Source organism: Juglans microcarpa x Juglans regia, chromosome 3S, assembly GCF_004785595.1.
Source record: "Juglans microcarpa x Juglans regia isolate MS1-56 chromosome 3S, Jm3101_v1.0, whole genome shotgun sequence".
Lineage (NCBI taxonomy): Eukaryota > Viridiplantae > Streptophyta > Magnoliopsida > Fagales > Juglandaceae > Juglans > Juglans microcarpa x Juglans regia.
The window spans coordinates 26,935,064-26,955,130 of record NC_054599.1 but is presented as its reverse complement, the minus strand read 5'-3'; the positions used below and the strand labels follow the sequence as shown (position 1 = coordinate 26,955,130).

General features: G+C 36.4%; 2 protein-coding genes across 5 annotated transcripts; one reads left to right on the top strand and one right to left on the bottom strand.

Annotated features, from left to right (window-relative positions):
• Positions 1-968: 968 nt before the first annotated feature.
• Positions 969-10,070, bottom strand: LOC121257013 (homeobox protein HAT3.1). 3 transcript variants are annotated; one of them, XR_005939141.1, is made up of 10 exons: positions 9,973-10,070; positions 7,292-9,389; positions 5,124-5,289; positions 4,863-4,972; positions 4,625-4,736; positions 3,974-4,537; positions 2,438-2,749; positions 1,918-2,007; positions 1,328-1,801; positions 969-1,239 (listed from the first exon to the last, which is right to left on the bottom strand). XR_005939141.1 is itself a non-coding variant. In XM_041157861.1 (9 exons), the coding sequence occupies exons 2-9, from the start codon at positions 9,034-9,036 to the stop codon at positions 1,412-1,414; spliced, it is 3,489 nt and encodes a 1,162-aa protein (XP_041013795.1). In that variant the 5' UTR covers positions 9,037-9,389; positions 9,973-10,062; the 3' UTR covers positions 969-1,411. The 3 variants fall into 3 exon arrangements, 1 of the variants encoding a protein (XP_041013795.1); XR_005939142.1 differs by lacking the exon at positions 1,918-2,007 and having other exon boundaries at positions 9,973-10,063; XM_041157861.1 differs by having other exon boundaries at positions 969-1,801; positions 9,973-10,062.
• Positions 10,071-10,260: 190 nt separating this feature from the next.
• Positions 10,261-20,038, top strand: LOC121257015. 2 transcript variants are annotated; one of them, XM_041157863.1, is made up of 7 exons: positions 10,261-10,328; positions 15,155-15,429; positions 15,953-16,158; positions 16,412-16,703; positions 17,838-17,945; positions 19,266-19,510; positions 19,731-20,038. In XM_041157863.1, exons 1-7 carry the CDS (start codon positions 10,286-10,288, stop codon positions 19,846-19,848), a joined length of 1,287 nt encoding a protein of 428 aa, XP_041013797.1. In that variant the 5' UTR covers positions 10,261-10,285; the 3' UTR covers positions 19,849-20,038. The 2 variants fall into 2 exon arrangements, with proteins under 2 accessions (XP_041013797.1, XP_041013798.1); XM_041157864.1 differs by lacking the exon at positions 10,261-10,328 and having other exon boundaries at positions 15,008-15,429.
• The last annotated feature ends 29 nt before the right edge of the window (positions 20,039-20,067 follow it).

The following is a 20,067-nucleotide window of genomic DNA, read 5'->3' as shown; positions in this document are numbered from 1 at the left end:
TTTGTGGGAAGGATGTTATGAATGATTTTCCAAATGAGAAGTTTTAATCTGTCTTGAATTTTGAGTTTCCACAATATCTTCCAATTAAGATCAATGGCAGAGGTGGAGGGGTGGTTTTTCAAAGCAGCATATGATGATTTAACAGAAAATCTGTCAGAGTAATGATGAGTCCATTTAATCTTGTCATTGATAAATGAGAAGTTGTGGGGATCCATGGGTCACTCCAAGCATGAGTAGAGACTCTATTGTTTATTTGAAAGCAGATTCCTGATTTGATAAATTCTCTTTGTTTTATAAGGCATTTTCAAAACCAAGAGTCAGTCTTCACCTCAAAGAAAGAGTCATTTTTTAGGTATTTGTGAGATAAGAAAGTCTTCCAAGGAGAGTAGAGTCATTTAAGAGCATCCAACCAAATTTTGAGTTAAGAGCTTAATTGAAGGAGTAACAAGTTTTGAGACCCAAACGACCAAGAGATTTTGGCATCAAATAAAGAGAACCATTATCTTCCATTTCAAATAATTAGATATTAATCATTATTCATTAATATGGGGTGTTTTAAAATAATTACTTTTACAAATAAAATAATATAATTTTTTGAGATATATTGCTTATTAAATTTTATAAAAGTAGATAAGAAGATTTAAATATTTTTGTTTAATAAGTTTTGTAAAATTGAGTAAATATAGTTGAGAATTTGATTATATATAATATTTTGTAAGGTATTTGTTGTTTTGATTATTGTAAAAAGTACAATAAAACTTTTACAAATAATAAATTCTCAACAAGAGCAAACGATTCTAAGATTTTCTTCTTTAGATTTCGAGCTAGGTAGCACCAATTCAATGGTAAATTTTAACATTCCAAAAGCAGATGGGTGGATGGCCTGGCAAAGTTTAGCAGCCAGCTCGAGTTTTCTATCATGGAAAGTAGTTACACGAGAACAGCATTCACATAACCAAGTCTCGTCATGATTGTCAGGTGATGCATCGATATCTGATATTAGAGGAATTTAAGACTGATGGTGAGCTATATAGTTTTTGCTTTTATGGCAAGTAAATTTTACACAGCCCAAAAAAATTAAAAATACATAAAAGCAAACTATAAATATTAGGGGTCCTTGATCCTAACGCACCGCTAACTGCTAAGACACACTCTGCCGTGTGAGGAGACTTTTACCAAAGGAAGAGCCACAATCTTAAGGAAGAGCATTATTTTGTGAGAACGGCATTTGTGAATTACCTGAGGGAGAAGACCAGAAAACCATAATCTAATTAAAGATCAATAATGGCATAGGCAATTGGGTTATCGAATGGGAAGAAACTAAAACCTTTCGAGCTGCTGGTTACTCTCTCATAAGATCTCGGCGAGGCGAATGGTCAAAATTAATCCCCTAGGATTAAAATTGGAAATGTCAAACAACAGATTTCCTTCTTCGAGTCTTCATTCCACCACCTGCTTGCACTTTATTTGCTTTTTTCAATTCCTCAATTCTAAAATTTGGATCTGATGCCTGAGGATCTGACCTTCCTTTTCTCTTTCTAGAGTTTGTGGTTGTGGATTTATGTCTACAGCTTTCCCGAGTCTCCAATTCACTATGCCTCAGATCCCCACTGCTTTCCCGTACAGTGGTAGCCAACCTGGGTGATGCCTCACATTGGGCTCCATTGCATGTGGTATCTCTGGTAGCCATATTTGTTCGAGATGAGGGAATGCCCGCTTTTGAAGCGCTATCAGCTCCGCCAGCTTCCATAAGTGATGAATGGTGAAAGCTCCAACGAGCATTTTCAAACCATTTGCTAACCTGCTCAATAAAAAGATACTGAAAACCAGAACAAAAAAATGCCCAACATAATTTCTAAACAAAAGAAAGAATGTAACTCTTTCCGTCATTAGGTTAAGTAATTAAGAAGATAGGACCTGCTGGAAAGTGATTCCTAACTCTTGTGCCAAGCTTTCTTTAGTCGCTCGCTCAGGATACTGATTCTCCTTGAAGACTTTGTAGAGTCTCTGGAATAATAAATTAACTGAGTTATTAACCGAGTTTAAGATGAGCCCTCTTGTGCATGAGAGAGAGAGAGAGAGAGCACCAATTTTGCTTCATTCTAGGAAGAGTATGGAGAAATCAGAAATGATTATGTCAAAACCTCATAAAGCTTATAAACTCGCCAAAAAACTTGATTGGCATCATGGTATTCAATCTCGAATAGAATTTCCCAACAAAAGCTATTGGGGCTCTACTTTTCAACGGGAATCATATGAAGACAACAGCTGCCTCTGTATGGCACAGCAGTTCATTTTCAAAGAACAAAGACCTCAACTGTATATGGTATCCCAAATTCATTTAAATGGATATGTTTTTTTATAAGTCATTTAAAAGGACATGTTGAATTTATCAACCAAGTAAACTCAGCAGCTAGAGATGAAAACTTGCAAGTACCTGAGTTACAGCTTCCCCAAGTCTTCTAGATGTTGATGATCTAATTCTTTTACCACCAGAACCAGATCTATGATAGCCATCTAGAGATTTGGTGGGGGAATTTGATGTGCCATCAATGTTAGCATTCTGACGGGTTCTTCTCTTAGGAGTATGATCAGCTACTTTCCGATTCTGATTTATATCCCTCATATTCTTTCCACTGGGTGACAGCGGAGCAACTTCTCCAGTAGTTTTCTTCCTCTTCCGCGGTGCAGCAGCACCATTATAATCTTCATCATCACTCGAATCAGTAGAAACATTTCCATATGTCTCCTTCACAAATCAGAGCAAGGAAAATGAAGATAAACAAACTGGAGAAAGAAAAACAACAAACAATGAAATGCACAAGATTGAGAGCGAACATGGTAACAGAATAACAACCCAGTTATAAAACTAGAATCATTGCTGCGCCAAAAAGTAAAAGCTTCATTGAGAAGACCACTGAAGGCCATCAAGGAAGACCATAAAGAGCAAGGTAGTTCTCGCATTGATTTGTGTGGCACAACTTGCGGTTGTGGAGAAGTTGAAATTAGTTCTTGTTACAGCAGAACACTTTTGAGATTGTTACATTCCACTGAACAGACAAACTGTAACTAGTACGACAACCAATAGCAGTTAATTGACACATATACTTTTGCTTGACCAGAATACAGCCAATTAGATCAGAACATTACCCAATAAAGTATCCAGCTTTTCTCTACTTCATGTCAGCAGAGTACTGAATTACTGTTGTAATACTACGTCAAAACATCGATATATGAAATCATATGGGCTACTTTTAACAACTACATCTAATTAAGTGAATCTATTAATCTAACAATCACATACAACATTAATGACAAGTACACTGCAGAGAAAAATATGATTGATTTGGTTACTGAAATGGATGACCAGACTACAATATTTCAACTTGAACACACATATATATATATAGAATAACACAATGGAAGCATAATAATTACACATCTATAGCGATTTGTATGTACCATAATAGGTTCCGTTCTACCTTTTCTCACAGGTCGAAATTATTTATAACATGCATACATGCGCACACATATAAACACCCAGAGACAGAGAGAGAGAGAGATTCTTTTAACAATTTGAACATCTGACAAGGTACATGGGTAACACCCGAGTCCCACGTTGGGAATATAAATCACCCACCTAGAGGTGGTAGGTAAGAAAAGTAGTCACGGGTGCTAAGTCCCACATTGGCTACTTACTAGGTTGAACATTTTTTTTTTATATACGTGCTTACTAGGTTGAACTTTATAATTGATTCTAGAATATATTCAAATTGACTAGTCTTTTTGGAATTATAGCACAGATGTGGCTAGTACTTTGCCTGGATTGTTACACCATGAGATACAGTGACATCACTATGATCGATTATAGTGAGGCAACATAAAGAAACAAGGGCATGGTTTCAAAGACGAGCTTCTAAACAGAAACAAAACTAGAATCATTTAACCAAACTGGACTAAAAAGTGCACTCACATCATGTAGCTTCTTGTAGTCCAACCTTTCCATGTGTCTCTTCCCAGAAACAGTTGGAAAACCAGCTTGGCCAGGATCTGACTCTAATATGGATAAGAGCTCATCATTTAAAGACTGCTTCTTACCACCAGGTTTGGGTCTTTCTCCACCAGAACTTCCGAAAGGCTTAACACCAGCCAAAGATGCCGACATTGGGTCTTCATCATCTCTGGAAGACCTGTTATCATCAACTGCAGCGGCAAGATCCTCAGAATCAGATGTAAAATCAGAGCTAGAACTTTCCTGCTTAACCTTCTCACTGTGATCTGCAGCATCAGGATTATAGTCATCATCCTCCGAGTCATCAGAAGGAAGCCCCAAGTACTGATCATCATTAGGTGGAGTTTCCAAGTCCTCAGTAGCAGAAGCATATTCAGATTCATCAGAACTTGATTCATCTCCCAGAACCTTCTCATCATCTTGTCCATCAGGATTATAATCATTATCATCAGAATCATCTGAAGGAAGACTAAAGTTGTGATCTGGATTATGTCCAGCTGTGGCAGCAGCCTCGGGAAAAACCTTCTGTACAAGAGATATTACCATGATAAGGATTCAATAAATTAATATATTTCTAATCAACGAATAAAGAACCAGGGATTTATCATTGACCTCCCAGCTGTCAGCAAGAGAAAGATCTGTTCCTTGAGTCTCATTAAGTAGGTCAATACAGTCAACTTTGCAATCACATCCAGGGCATAGCCAACCCTTCTCGTCAGGGGAACTGCAACCCAAAAATTAAAAGGATACACGAACAGTCAGGAAAGCATAATTGACAAGCAACCAAATAAGCAAAATCGGCTTTGATGCTATCAAATAGGTTATATGGACATTACTGTCTTCACTTAACAGTGGTGGTTCTAAACAGTACTGGTGGAACCCACGGTCACAAGCACCATCACACAGTATAATATCATTGTCGGCAGACAAGTCTTTTGACCCACATTTTGCACAGAATATCTGCCATATAAAGATTACAAATCTTAGTATTTACGATGAGAGAACACTGGTTACTAATCATGAAAAGCAAACTGGCATGAACTGAGTATTTTCCAAGGAGTAAAAGATTTTAAATTAGTGGACACAACATCTAATTGAAGGATTCTCCTACATCCTCACTGCAAATTTCTCCTTCAGAATCAAATAAAGATCCTGGAAGCCTTCCTTCAGTACATAGTGAACCAAGATGTTGAAATAAGTCTCTTATTTTCAATTTGCGTCGAAGTATTTCAGATGTGGCCCGTTGAAGCTCCTTCTCTGGCTTCAACTTCTCAAGGCTGCAAAGTTACAAAAATAATCAGAAGAAGCAACAGCAATGCATAAACCGTCCGCCCAAAAAATAGACAACTGAAAATAAAACTAAAACAAGGTAAGGCTCATTTAACCTAAGTACATGCCAAGACTAGATAGGTTAGATAACAGAAGTCTTCTCTTTGGCATGCATACATCAAGTAAAGACTTGTAGCCTTAGTTCATCGAGCTTGACCCAATTTAATCACCACCCTTATGTATATCTGTTGTATACACAATACAAGCCAATACAAAGAAGCAATTTAACAAATATCAAGCCCTTTTCTAACTTCCAATTTTTATGGGGTCCAAATCAACATTGGATGGGGATGATTCTTATGACGTTTTAAAGGTCAAGACATTAGGATTATAGGGCTAAAACAATTTTTTTTAATTTTAGCTTATAGATGCTATTATAATCAATGTCAAAAATGTAACTTTCTACAAGTCAACTGCGAATTTCTTTATTTAATATTTTAGATATTTCCATTATTACTTTGCAATTGTTTGCTAAAAAGTTGGAAACTTTGGGCTCATTAAAATGCTCTCTCAACCATGGTATTCTGAAGTAAGTATGGGAGAAAATTTGTATAACGCCCCCACAACAATGGGAGGGTGGAGAATGGGAGCTTGGTGAATAAGATCCCACAATGCCCAGGAAGAAGAAGTTCTTGGCATTAATAAAGATTCTAAGGAAGCTCCAATGGTAACCTTAACTAGTCTTTGAGCAGCAAGCCCATGTGGTTTGGGCTTTCTTTTGGCCATTAGAAATGGTATCAATACCAATGCCAACCAAAAATATGGGATTTGAGTTGTGCCAAGTCTTGAGCCATGTCGTCTAACAAGGATGCTAGGCATATAAGTGCAGGAGATTGTAACACCCCACATTATAGGAGGGTGGTGAATGTGAGGTTGGTGAATGAGATCCCACATTCTTGAATGGAAAAGTTCTTGGAATTTATAATGACTCCAAGGAAGCTCTAATCGTAACTTTGACCAGCCCTTTTGGAGTATAGGCCCAAATATAGTTTAGGTTTGCATGTGTTACCATGCCAAATCAAATTACAATTTGTTATAAGTACCCAAAACAAGAAATTTGGGTTTTTTTCATGAAATACAATGACACCATCTTAGATTCGATTGAATTATCAAGACTTGCATCCCAATTTAGAAAAATGGATAAAGTGGACAGAACACAAACAAGATTTATAATAGAATTTAAGCATAGTCTTTTGTTAAGTAGAGTCGAGATGAGCCCCAACCTCAAAAAGTAGTCGAAGTTAATTACATTCTTTAGCTTCATAGGCAATTCTAGATGTTAGGGGTTTGTTTGGTTTTTGAAAATAATCTTGTGTCTTTAAAGTTCATGTTTAAGAAACAAGAAGAAGCCACTAAATGTGTCTTATAATTTTTTTCATTAGGTAAATAATAATTTTATTGATGATAGAACGTAGGTATAGTCAAGTACATAAGGTGTATACAAGAACAACACCTATAGTTGTTAGACCAGGGATACAAGGATTATTCTTGAAAACATTTTATCAAAGAACACCGATATGATGTTGTATTGTTTTCCTTTTGTTCTCTGACAATTACTTTCAAAATACATTCCAAATGCAGCCCTAGTTGTCCCATCCATCCAAAGCTCGTCATACTTCTAAACATTTAGCTCCACCACACCACCAAGTATTGGGAATTGCTTAGCTCTTATAAGTAGGACATGAACGTGAGGGCATAAAGGTAAACACCTAGAGAAGGCCAAATAAATTATATGCTGGCCATAAAAGGGTGATTACGAAAAAGACAAGTTTATTCGAGAATTAGACTCAGACTAGTAATCAATGTGCACATTCCTAACACTCCCTTTATCTTTTCCTTCACCTCTTGGACACCACATGACAGTATCCCAGAATATTAGTACCATCTAAGAAGCAAACTATATAACACATTAGCACTACAAAAGCAAAATATATAATACAATGCACACACCTGCCTCCTTTCCAGCCTTCACTAGAATATGCATCAATCAGGTTTTGCTCGTAGCTAATTCTGTTCAGTAAATATCTCAGATGCGTCCTGATTCTTGAAAACTCATCAGCTACTATCCTCTTCCCTCTTCTTTTCTTGCTCTTCCTTTGTTTCTCTTCCATAGTGCTAACATTTGCCAAATTACTACTTGATCCAGTAGCTTTAGGCATCCCATGTGTCCGTGAGCGAAGAACTCTATCACTTGCTGCCAAAGACCTCAACATATATTTTTTCCTTAATGATTTTGGAGTTCTGTTATCCCTACGTCCCAACCGCCTGCTTTTCTTAAATGCATGTTTAGCTGGCCTTTCTAATTGTTCAAGGGTAAAATTGGTGGTCGTATCCTCTGTAGGTGGTCCAAGTTTTTCAGAACCAAGATTATTGCTGGTGCCTTTAGGAGCCAGGCCAATATGTTCAGTGGCAGAACCATTCTTAACAATACAACTGGGTAATATAGAGCTGGTTTCAGCTGGTACATTTTGTACAAGTTTAGAATCAAGATGATAGAATTGTTCACTAATTCCAGAACCAAATTCATGAGTCTGTTCTGATATCGTTTGCTGTGGGTATGAACTTTTTTCTGTCTGACTACTCCTGCTCACATCCTCAGGAAGCAATTCCAGATGTTCAGTAACAGAACTTTTGTTCAAGTTAGATGCTGCAGTAATCGTTCCTACAGGTTCATTTTGTGCAAGGTCTGAGCCAATCTGACATTTCATATCTAAGAGATCACTTGTGAAACCAAATTCTTCATGTGTCGTCTGTTGGGGGGGTGAAATTTTTCCAATCTGGCTGCTCTTGCTCACATTGTCAGAAGGAAGTCCCAAGGATTCAGTAGACTGCAACTGTTCATCAGCAACATACCTGAGTACTGCAGGGCTGGTTTGAACTGTCCTCGTGTGCACAAGTTCAGACTCTGGCTTATCTTGTTCTTTCAGCGGTTTGCCACATAGCCCTCCAGAATTAGATTCATTTTCCAAGGTAGTGTGTACAGATTCACTAGAATGCAACGGTTCATTAGCAACATAGCTGGATACTGTAGGGTTTGTATTTTCTGTCTTAGTATGTTCGAGTTCAGATTCTGGCATATCCTTTTCTTTTGATTCAGACTCTGGCATATCTTTTTCTTTCAGTGGTTTGCCACATAGCCCTCCAGCATCAGATTCATTTTGCAAGGTAGTCTGATGAGGGCATAAACTTCTTCCAGTCTCACTACTCTCAGCCACAACTTGAGAATGCAGTTGCAATGGTACGGTAAGGGAACCACTGGTTGCATTTTCAGAAGATGATTGCAAAATTTTATTATCAGCACCAGTGGGTAATGCAGAGCTGGTTTCTTCTGGTTCACTCTGTAGAAGTTCAGACACAGCACGATTTTCTTGATCTGACAGTTCACTACATAGACTTCCAAGTTTGGATTCACATACACTATCCATGTTTTTTTGGGAGTACGAGCTTTTTCCAGCCTGAAAACTATTGCTCACATCTTCAGGAGGGGGTCCTAGTTGTTCAGTAAGAGAACTTTTGGCTACGTTTTCAGGAAAGCTGATCTCCACTTGTTCATTTTGTGAAATCTCAGAGCCAAGCTGAAGTCTTCTTTCTGATGGTCCACTAAATAGACTTCCATCCATCTGCCCTGATTCATTCTGTTCAGGGCAAGTCGGTTTTCCAGTCTGACTACTCACTGGCGCTGAAGAAGCATCCATTTGCCCAACTTCAGCTACACTGCTGATATTATAATAATGATAAATATCACCAGTCCTGTCTATTTTGTCCTTGCCTCAACAAATTGGAGAAATTCTATTTAAAAAATTCAATGCTTACAGAAAAGGATGGTATTTTTGTTCTGTTCATAAGTGTGGCTAGCAACAGATAATATTTAACTCCAATATCCTCTGTGTCATATTTACAATCAAAATCTCAAAACTGCTCGAAAATCAAAACTTCTTCAACAGTTTTCATTTTTCACCTCAAAATTGATAATGTGAAGAATAAAGTCTCGTCCAATATAAGTACTTCTCATTATGTAGCTTCATATGCAATGCATGATGCCATGAACCTGTAGGAGCCACAAAAGGATTAGGCAAGTGGTAACTTAACCAACAATGCAAGTTATCCAGATTAATTGACTCAAAAAGATATTTCCAAACAATTACAATATAGATGTTAAAATAAAATTAAGGTTCAACCACTTCTCTTTTATGGCAAGTTATCCAGGAGCATTAATTGTTCTGTCGTGCGGCATGTGGTTTCAGGGTAGGGCGTGTGAGCGGGAAAGGTCCAAACGCGTGAATCGAAACTAGGGGCGAAAGAAAACAAAGGTTTATATGGACAGTGAGGGGATGAACATAAAGAGACGGGATCTACTACCCCCACCCTACGGTAGAGAGAAAAGCGGAGGAAAGCGCATGTTTTTTAGAGACAGAGAAAATGTTACCCTAGAGAGAAAGGGATAGAGAGTTTATCTTAAGAGTCGCATAGCTCTAAAGTATACGCCGGTAAAATCTTGCTAATGAAATTAAGAAATATAATATTTATAATCCACATTACCCAAGCTTTAACCTCCTTTTGGTTGCAGAGAAAATGTAGGCAAATGAAACAATAGAAACAGCTGCAAACTATACCGGCTGAATTAAGCTGACCTTATTTCTTTGCAACTCGGTTTTTCTACTTTTATCAGGAACCATAAAAACAAAGATCGAATAGCAAGTCAGGTGTTGATTTTAAAGATTTCGGAAACCTAATAGCATCAAAGTATGAGATTCATCACCGTTTCTCAGCAGTTTCTCAGGAAACACACAAATGCTTTGGAAAAATAAAAACGAAAAAGAAAATCAACAAATAATTATTTAAAGGACTTGCCTGTTCTCCGCGATGAACATAGTATTATCCGCAACTGTTCGAAATAGACGGAGACAGAGAGAGGAGAGGTTTCGATCTTGTTTTAACGATTGTATGTGTGTTCCTGATAGTTCTCAGGGGCGAGAGAGAGAGAGAGGTGGCTTCTCAGCATCCTCTAAATCTGGGCCACCGCACTTTGCGTCTTACGCATATAGGGCTTTCGAGTTCGCGGCCACGCCGTGCTGCGGTTGCCGCGTGTAGATCTATCGTGGCACGCAGAGTTATCTGGGCGGTTGCTCGAGCTAGCCCACAGAAGTGGGCCTCTATTCGGATCATCTGATTCAAACCCAACACAAAAGCGCCCCAAAAATCAAGAGAAGCGATAAGCCATTAAAAAACTATTTATTATTTATTACTTTTCATCTTATTAAATATTATATAGGAGAAAAGAGAGGAAATGATAATTAAGAATACAGTAAATAAACTTTTTCTTAAGTTAAAAAGAAGTTTTAGGTCTACACATAAATTTTACAAAAAGAAATTTACACATTAATACGACTTAAAATAATATGTTAGATCTATTTTATAATAGGATAACGATAGATGCGCATTTGATGTGCACTCCAAATATGTACACCAATGTAAGTAGATTTTTTTTCTTTTTCTTTTTTAAATATTTTTTAAACATCTTTAGAAATAAAAAATATATATATAAATTAATTAATAGTCAATTCCTTAATTATTAAGAAAAATATTAAAAAAATTAAAATATAAGAGGAAGCACATTTAATAGTCATATTATCATTTTCTTTTTTATAATAAATGAGATTTATAATTAATTGATGAATTACATTAAGTCACGTCAATATAAAAAATAAACTTTTCAAACTAATTCGCAACATCCGAGACCAGGATCTCGGGCAGGTTCTTGGCTCGTCTGGTGCTCACGAGCTACTACAACAGCCACATCAACCACTTTAAGACCCAACCCATGACCCTTAGAGCATTCTTATTGGCTTGATCAAAGTTGAAGGATGACTAAAATTTAGATAATATGTGCCAAAAAGACCCCACATTGAATTAGATATCTCTAAAACAATTTGAATTTCTACTATATTACTTAGCCAAAGATAGAGAACAACAATTGATTCACAAAATATTAAAATACTAATTTCTCATTCCAACCACTTGTAGGTATTTATGTAGGTGCAGATTTTTTGTTGACATTGAAATGTGTATGTTGATAGATATTTGGTCAGTGAATAAGAAATTTAGTTAAGTTTAATCTCAATTTTTAGTTACTAACATTAAATGACCTTTAAAAATATGATTTTTTTAATATTAATTTAATTAGAATATAATTATTATTAATATTAAATTGATAGAATTATAAAATGTGATACAAATAAATTAAATAAAAAATTTATAATTTAATAACATTTTATTATATAGAGTGAATAGTTAATTCAATATAGATATTGAATTTAAATAAAATAAATAAATGTAAAAAAATATAATTTAACCCCATCAATAAAGATGCTCTTATGTCCCATTCAACGTCTACACGAGCCCCAACGAGACCATCTTGTGCACTGACTCGTTCCAGAGCATGTACACCCAAATGTTGATCTACGGCCCCGTAGTTGTAGACCACAACCAATTAATTCCGAGGGGCGGAAACTGAAAGCTCGATTGGGCCGCTGGAAATACGTGTGGTCAAAAGCGGGACGTTTGAGGGGCTCTTGGATTATGCAATCTCAAGGGGAGCATCCATTAATTAATCAGTCCAAGGTGCGCGCCAAGGTGTGAAATTTACTCCGATTATGGAGCTTTTGGATTCCATACAAGGTGGTCTGATCTCGATGCATTTTAGCACAGCTAGCTTTGCCACATGACTAGACCCCTAAAAGGAGACGATAATTAAATCTCTTGCGTATAACAGACCAGACCAAAATTGGAAGTCAATGGATCGGATGGCCAGAGATTCCTCTTTGTAATTCTTACTTCTTTCATTTTGATCTCCTTTTTTTCTTTTGTGAGTAGGTTACGTGGAAGGACAAAAGACAGTGAATGTTATTTGTGGGATTAGGACGTTTCAGGGTCAGGTTTTGTAATTTGATTCAATTAACTTGTGGAAAGTAAAGATGCAACGTCTCAAATTAGTGGTTTGTCTAATGAGTTGTTCCTTTCATGTAACGACGAAAGTCATCATGTAGAAGATAAAGACTTTATTCTTTTGGAAACATCCAATATCTATTCTATATATGTAGATGGATAGCTATTGCAGCAAATTAGGCAGTACACCCGATAAAAAGGTCGACCAAACACTAAAAAAAGCAAGCAAGCTTGCATGAATTATTGAATATTGTGTTTTGGCATGCATGATACGCGCTAATCAGTTCCATAGACGTTGCTACGTACTCGTGATAAAAAAATAAAAAATGACCGAAAAAACTGCATGGCTCTGTGCAGTGCACGAGACATTTGATCGGCCTCTAGTTTTGGAAGCTGACGCATGCAGTGAAATGAGTCCGTACGTACTTGTTACTTCAAAATAAAAGATTCGCATGCTGATCCTTGTCGATCTAATGGGGAAGTGGAATGAACTTGTTAGTGCAGATTTTTCAAGACATTATTAAATTCATTTTATATTTATATTTTCTTCCTTCTTATTACAAATCTTCAAATTGAGACGTCAGCTTTGAAATATCTTGATTTATCAATAATAGGAAAAAAAATTTAACGAGCATGCAAAGATCGGTTCCTGCCAAAAATGACAAGTTAGATTGATGGGGATAATGAACTTAAAAGTTTCATTAATTGGATTAATATATAAAGAATGAATAGTATTAATTAGAATAATATAATAGTAGTAAGGATGATGACGATCATGATCACGAATAACCGAATGGGCATGATTAGGGCTAGGCAAAACCTTCTATAACTCCAACTTCGACTCCGGAGGAGTCAGAAAATTCAAAATTCAAGTCAGAGTCAATATTGGTTCCAACCACTAAACTCCAATTCTGATATTTGTACTTTATATATTTAAGGTTGTAACATAATTAACATACAATCGAGTGGCATAACGGTTAAGACAGTGTTCAGCTAATTTGAGAACTCGCGTTCGAGACAGTGTTTTGTAAATTTTTTTTACTTGTTTAATTGAAAATGACATGATTTTCTCCTTCTATATATTCTAAAACCCTATGCACCTTATTTGTTCTCTCTCTTCCCTTATTATTTTTTCTTCTGTTTTCTCTATTTTCTCAAAGACAATAGGACCAACGGCGTCTCCTCACCACTGGTAAGTTTCTCAACCCCCCCTCCCTCTAGATGTTGAGTAGCATTTTCTTTTGATGTAAAACGGCACAATTTTAAACAAAAAAAAAATTTCCCTAGCTCTCGCAAAGAAATAGCAACAAATGAATGCCTAAAAGAACGACACATATGTACTCGAGCAAGGACGCCGCTCCACATGGACTGGATCCTAATCTCTATGGTCCTGGCGTCCTCATAACAGGTTTCTTCTCTCTCTCTCTCTCTCTATTTCTCAGTATGGTTCCCAAAAAACTGTTGAAAAATCTCTCTCCATGTATATTTGCTCTAACATGGAGATTAATTCTTTTGAATGAATCATAGTCCCTTGTGACTTCGACGTGTTGACTCCGACTCCTATAACTCCGATCGAAGTCAGGATTGCAATCCACTCCAATACAGAGTTGGAGTCAAAGTTCAACTTAGCCTTCAACTTTGGTTGAAGTCGGAGGTTGGAGTTAGATATTCCGACTATGTCAAAGTCGGAGCCCACCCCTAGCCATGATAGTATGATGTCATTTGCTAGGCTTATAGTCTTGTAATGTAAAGTCCAGACCACATGCGAAATCTATTGGCCAGGCCCAACCATTCTTGGTCTATAAGTTGAGGGTAAATGAGATAAAGATGCAAATTTTTATTATTCATCACAGATAAAATATTTTAACTACAAAAAAAAAAAAATCTACAAAAAAAATTTATAAATTGACTGACTTGACATGATATTTCGTTAGATTGTAAAATTATTTTTATTATAAAATAAATATAACTTATCATATAAAATTATGTTAATTTATAAATTTATTTTTATGAGTTATCTTTAAAGTTCACTTATCTTCATAAAATGAACCGGAAAACCCAACTTTAATTTGTTTGATAGTAACTTTTGATTAATATACTCACTAAGCAAACTTTCTATAAATCGAGAATCTATTCCAATTACACAAGTGTATTTATATGTTTCTAACGACATAGATTTTGATAGTGAGATGAAATGAGATGATTTTAGATAAAAGTTAAATACAATATTATTAAAATATTTTTTTAATATTATTATTATTTTAAAATTTAAAATAATTATTTATTATATTTTATGTAAGAATTTGTAAAAATTATAATAATAAGATGATATAAAATAAGATGTATTGAGATGATTTTAGTATCTAAACTGAGCCTTAATCTTAAAATACGTACTCTTTCTTAAATGCCATGGTGATGATATTGATCGAACTCTTGTTTTAAAAAAAAATTCACATTTTTATTCAACCAATGCATTTTTTTCGTTTTGTAACGAATGAGTTCATAACGATCATTAGGTTTTAGAAGGTAGGAGATTATAAGTTATAATTATTAATGGGTGAGATTATTTTGACAAGTTAAAAAAATTTTGGTCTCTCCATTCCGAGTAAAGTTTGTGAATTTTTCTATTGAAACAAACAAATATTAGGAAGGGTAGTAGCAAGAGAAAAATGAAATTACCTGAAGACTCATTTCCAGAATTTTATGATGTGTTCTCATTTCTTTCGTACTAATGTGCAGACCGTCATCCTAGAGCGGCTAGAGCCCCGTGTTGGACACTTTTGACCCGTACGTTACCTCGACCTCCCTTTCTTTTCGTGCTCCTCTCTAAATTGTGGCTGCAAGTTACAGTTAAGAGCCTTGGGGGAGAGAGAGAGAGAGAGAGGCGGTGGTTGTGGTTGTTGTTGTTGTCAATGGCAACCTCTTCGTCGTCTTTCCTCTCCTATTCTCTCCATCTTCCTCCGCTCCGCTCGTCCCCACGCCCTCAGCCTCCGTCTCTCTCTTTATCTCTCCGCTCCTTCGCCAAGCCTAGGAAACTCCGGGTCCTAATAGTGGCTTCTTCTTCTTCCTCCTCCTCCTCCTCAGCCGCTTTCTTCGACGATCTTAGCTCCAAACTCCCCTCGCGCCCTGCTAATTTCTCCAAGGTCAGGTTCTTTTTTTCTGTTTGGTTCGCTTTAGTTCATAGATTTCGATCGATCAGAGTGTTCTTCGAATTAGGTCCTTTTTGTTTCGTATTCCTTATTATATTCGATTGATTTCGTAGGCTAGTTGTGCCGTGTGTGGCGTCCGTGCGCGTAATTGCTCTGAAAACAGGTGTCGTAGTCGGATTGATTTCTCATATGCTGCTGGGACAGCATAGGAAAATTATGAATTTTAGCTAAGCTTTCTTTCCTTTTCCACATTTTTGTGTGCTGGGAAGCGGTTCTGAAATGATTCGGGAATTAATTCAAAGTAAAATTAATGGAAAGCTTTTTTGATAAGTAAAAGTAATGGAAATTTATGGTACCAGTGAAAACTAATCGTTTTTACAGAAGATGTTGAATGTAGAGTTGGTAAAATGGCATAATGGTATTTGGGTTTATTTTATTTATTTTTTGGCAAGTACCTCGGTTTAATAATGGTTATGTTTTTAATGCCCATATCTGATGTTAGTGTTCAATTTTTCAGAAATCGGTTCTCTCAAACTTGATACAAGAGATAGAGCCATTAGACGTGAGCCTTATTCAGAAAGAAGTTCCACCGACGACAGTGGATGCCATGAAACGGACTATATCTGGCATGTTGGGCTTACTTCCATCTGACCAGTTTCAAGTTCTTATTGAGGCCTTGTGGGAACCCCTCTCTAAGTTATTGGTTTCTTCAATGATGACTGGGTATGTTCATTTTCAACATCATGTGCATTACTTGATCCACATTTTTATTCTCCGATTGATTGACGAGAAAGATAAATTGAACTCTTTAGTTATATTGACCGTTTGGGTGGGTTGTTGGAATCCTTGTTTTATTTTTTCTTCAAATTATGTTATGTTAGACCTATATATAGTTTCTCCCCTTTCTCATCGTCTATCAACTGATGTCTGCTCAAAATGGTAGAGATTTGTAATCATATTTCTTCTTTTATTGCAGATATACATTGAGGAATGCTGAATATAGACTTTGCCTCGAAAGAAACCTTGATATGCACGAAGGAAGTATTGACAAACAAACACCAGAAAATTCTAAACTTGATTTACAAGGCTTGTTGCTTGACGGTGCAAGTATAATAAAATTATCTGGAGACCATGAATTGTCGTCCAAGTTTGAAAATTTTACTGAAGAATCATCAGAGAATGTTGATATTCAAGGCCTTGGTGAAATCTCCCCTGAAGCTCAGCAATATATTCTTCATTTGCAGTCTTCTATATCTTCAGCCAAAAGGGTATGTTGTAGCACTAAGGAATTTTTGTTTCAGTGGCTTAAAAGAATCAGAGAATGGTATCGTGGATTAAAAAAAATCAGAGAATGGTCTCCCAAGTCTAGAATTGTCGATATTTGGAAATAGTGTGGTTGGCACTAAATGAACCACAAAGCCAGACAGAAGGCAGTAGTTTTGATTAACAGAGAAAATGAGCATTGTTAGACTTCATTAGAGGAAATGGATCTTTAGATACTCCATAAGTAGTTGGATTTGGCTATTTAGAGTTTTGTTTTGAATGTGGGATATCATGCATTAGTCTAGTGCAAATTAGATGGGACTGCATTCACTTAATTCGGTACCGAGTTATGCATAGTTCGTGGATTATTTTGAGCCACGGGATGTTTGAAATAATTATGTGAACGCCATAGGTGGATGCGTCTTTGCGGTATCTTTATATATCATATCCAATGATTTCAAGTATATATGCAAAGAGTTTTTGGATGATGTACATTCAGAGAGTTTTTTTTTTTTTCTTTTTGGAAAGTGGATTTAAACTTCCACAATATGAATCCTACTGCTATAGCTGTCATAATACTTGTATCCATTTCTAGTTCCTAACTAGGTGCATTCTCTTGTATACTTCTTGTATACTTGGACTATACCTATTTCAGTATTAATAAAATATATTTTTTACTTGTCAAAAAATTATTTCAATAGCTAAATGGTGAGAAATAGTCCAAAATAGCAGGAGTGCCATTAACATGTATATATAAACATGCATTATAATTTTTAATGCCTTGACTAAAACTACAAGCATACTTGGGTATATATCATACATAGGTTCTTTTGTGCAATACCATGTTCTGCCCTTGGAAAACACTATTTTCTAATTAAATATAAATCATTCAAAAATCATTTACTCATATCAAGTAGTGCACCTTTCAATTTAAGATATATAGTTTGTTGACTGGAGTTTCATCTCAGTTTGATTGATAGCATGGTATATAAGTTGCAATTTTCAAGTTCTGTGTTTTTTCAACCATCTTCTAAGTCTAAAAGTCCCATGGGTTCTTTGCAATTTTCTCTATTTCTTATTTGCGTTACGCCTGTCATTGTGGTTGAAATATGCACCCATAATCCTATATTTTATCATAGGAACTTCATGAAGTCAAGAGGAAAAGTGCTGCAGTGCATATGCAACAGTTTGTTGGGGAGGAAAAGAATGATTTGCTGGACTACTTGAGATCTCTACAGCCGGAAGAGGTACTCGACTCAAGTTAGTTTGGGAATGTAAACTTCCTTTGGGTTTTAGGTTTTTCCATACTTGTCCAACTGCTGAAAATTTCATGGTTAATAATATATTAGCATCAGATGCTGTTGTTGCAGGCCTTGGTTTGTGGTAGTACTGGCACGCCAATACCATCTGCAACATCTTTATGTTAGTTTTTGGGAGCTATTTTGAGCTCATCATTTGATAGGGGATGATTTGATATTATAAACTAATCTGAGAGTGAGATAATAATTTGAGCCTTTTGAGATAACAAACAACCCTGATGCTGCCTACCCCTTCTCCATGAGAAAACATTGAAAAGAAAAGAGAATGTCAGTGTTTATGATAATGAGTTTAAGCGTGTTCAGTTTCTTTTTGCTACAGAACCAAAGTGAGACTAACGGGTCTTGGTTTGTATCTATGAACACTACTTTTTAGATGAAAAGATTGTCTCTGAGGATTTTGCTTGCAGTAAAACTGCTTCTTTTATTACATAGAATCCATGTTCTGTTCTCTTAACCTCAAAAAAGGGAGAAGGCGCAAGTATGGAAGCAGCCTATTGGGTTCAACATTTAACTTGACATGATCAGTACTGTAGTTGTTTTCATATTATCTGAGATCATTGCTATCACCTCATCATTGTAATGGAGGACAAGTCTTAAAGTCATGCATTTAGCTCCTGATTGCCGATTCCTTGATAGTTTTTATAATTTTTTTAATAAGTAGTATTCCTTGTTATTTTGATTCTGAATGTATTGCTCCGGCTCCACCATCCCTTGAGTGTTACTAATTTGCATGTTCATACTAATTTTCAGTCTAATTTATGCCCCATGGATGTATAGGGATGAGGTGTGGCTTTTGGTTTAACTGTTGGCTCCGGCTCCACCATCCCTTGAGTGTTACTAATTTGCATGTTCATACTACTAATTTTCAGCCTAATTTATGCCTCATGGATGTATAGGGATGAGGTGTGGCTTTTGGTTTTAACTGTTGGATCGCATAGTGCAAGGTATCATGTTATAGCAATATGCTTCTACACTAATCTTTTAATAGTTTCCTGCTCTTTTAAGATGTAATATATTATTAAATGGTACAATTATTTTTCCTGCATTCAATTTTGGGATTGGATGTGTTATTTCCACACCAGTTTGCCCATTTTGACACACTCATCTTGCATGCAACCCTTTTTGAGCTATGACCTCCAGGTATTGAATTTAGCCCCATCATGCAGCTAACTCTGAAGTTGGCTTCTTTCATTCTCACTTTTTCATGCAAGCTCGTCTTGTAGCTGATACGGTTAGTTCTATTTATAGGTAGCTGAGTTATCAGAACCCACGTCTTCTGAATTGAAAGAAATAATAAACTCTGTTGTACATGGCCTTCTTGCTACCCTATCTCCCAAGATGCATTCTATGGCTCCTTTTCTATCAGAGAATTCCCCAACTGGAACGGTGAACCTAGGGAATGAAGATTGTGCAGAGTTTATCGAAAATACCTCACTTCAATTTCAGCCCCTCATTTCTGTCACACGGGACTACTTGGCACGTCTCCTCTTCTGGTTAGTCCAGCTCTTTCTTTCTCCCTTGAGTTTTTCTAGTTAAAACAGTTGATCCATGCATGTACTGAGCTTGGTTTAAATCACAGCCATCTGTGATTTCCTTGGAGCTTTTTGGGTATGAGCCACGTGAAATTGAAGTAAATGATCGAATTCCATCTGCTTTTCTAATTCTGAACTGTTTGTTGTTCTTTCTTTTGTATCTTTCTTCCCCACACAAAAGGTGCATGCTGTTGGGACACTACCTCAGAGGACTGGAGTATCGAATGGAGCTGATGGAACTCCTATCCTTAACAGGCAGTGCTGAAAACGATGCCTCTAGTGACGAGCAAGTTGGTTGAAAGTTCTTCATTTAAACTGCTCCCATCTGCACAGAGACGACTTTCACCAGCTTATTTGAAATGGAGAGAGTTCATTTATGTATAAAATGGATACATGTTGGGTTGTTTGTTGAAAGTGTCTTTCATATTTCGTTGACTTTGCCTTTGTGGTCACGAACGCAATGCAGGACATCACCTTTTGGCTTTTTGTCATTGACACTGACTGTATGGAATGCAGAT

Bases quoted from the DNA above. Each gene is read 5' to 3' on its own strand.
- LOC121257013 (XM_041157861.1), bottom strand. From the start codon at position 9,036: ATGGATGCTTCTTCAGCGCCAGTGAGTAGTCAGACTGGAAAACCGACT. The intron at 4,538-4,624 runs GTCAATGATAAA...TCTCTTGTACAG, and splicing joins CTCTTGCTGACAGCTGGGAG to AAGGTTTTTCCCGAGGCTGC. The intron at 1,802-1,917 runs GTCCTATCTTCT...TTTATTGAGCAG, and splicing joins TAGGAATCACTTTCCAGCAG to GTTAGCAAATGGTTTGAAAA.
- LOC121257015 (XM_041157863.1), top strand. From the start codon at position 10,286: ATGTGTGTTCCTGATAGTTCTCAGGGGCGAGAGAGAGAGAGAG. The intron at 10,329-15,154 runs GTGGCTTCTCAG...GCCTTGGGGGAG, and splicing joins GGGGCGAGAGAGAGAGAGAG to AGAGAGAGAGAGAGAGGCGG. The intron at 16,704-17,837 runs GTATGTTGTAGC...ATTTTATCATAG, and splicing joins CTATATCTTCAGCCAAAAGG to GAACTTCATGAAGTCAAGAG.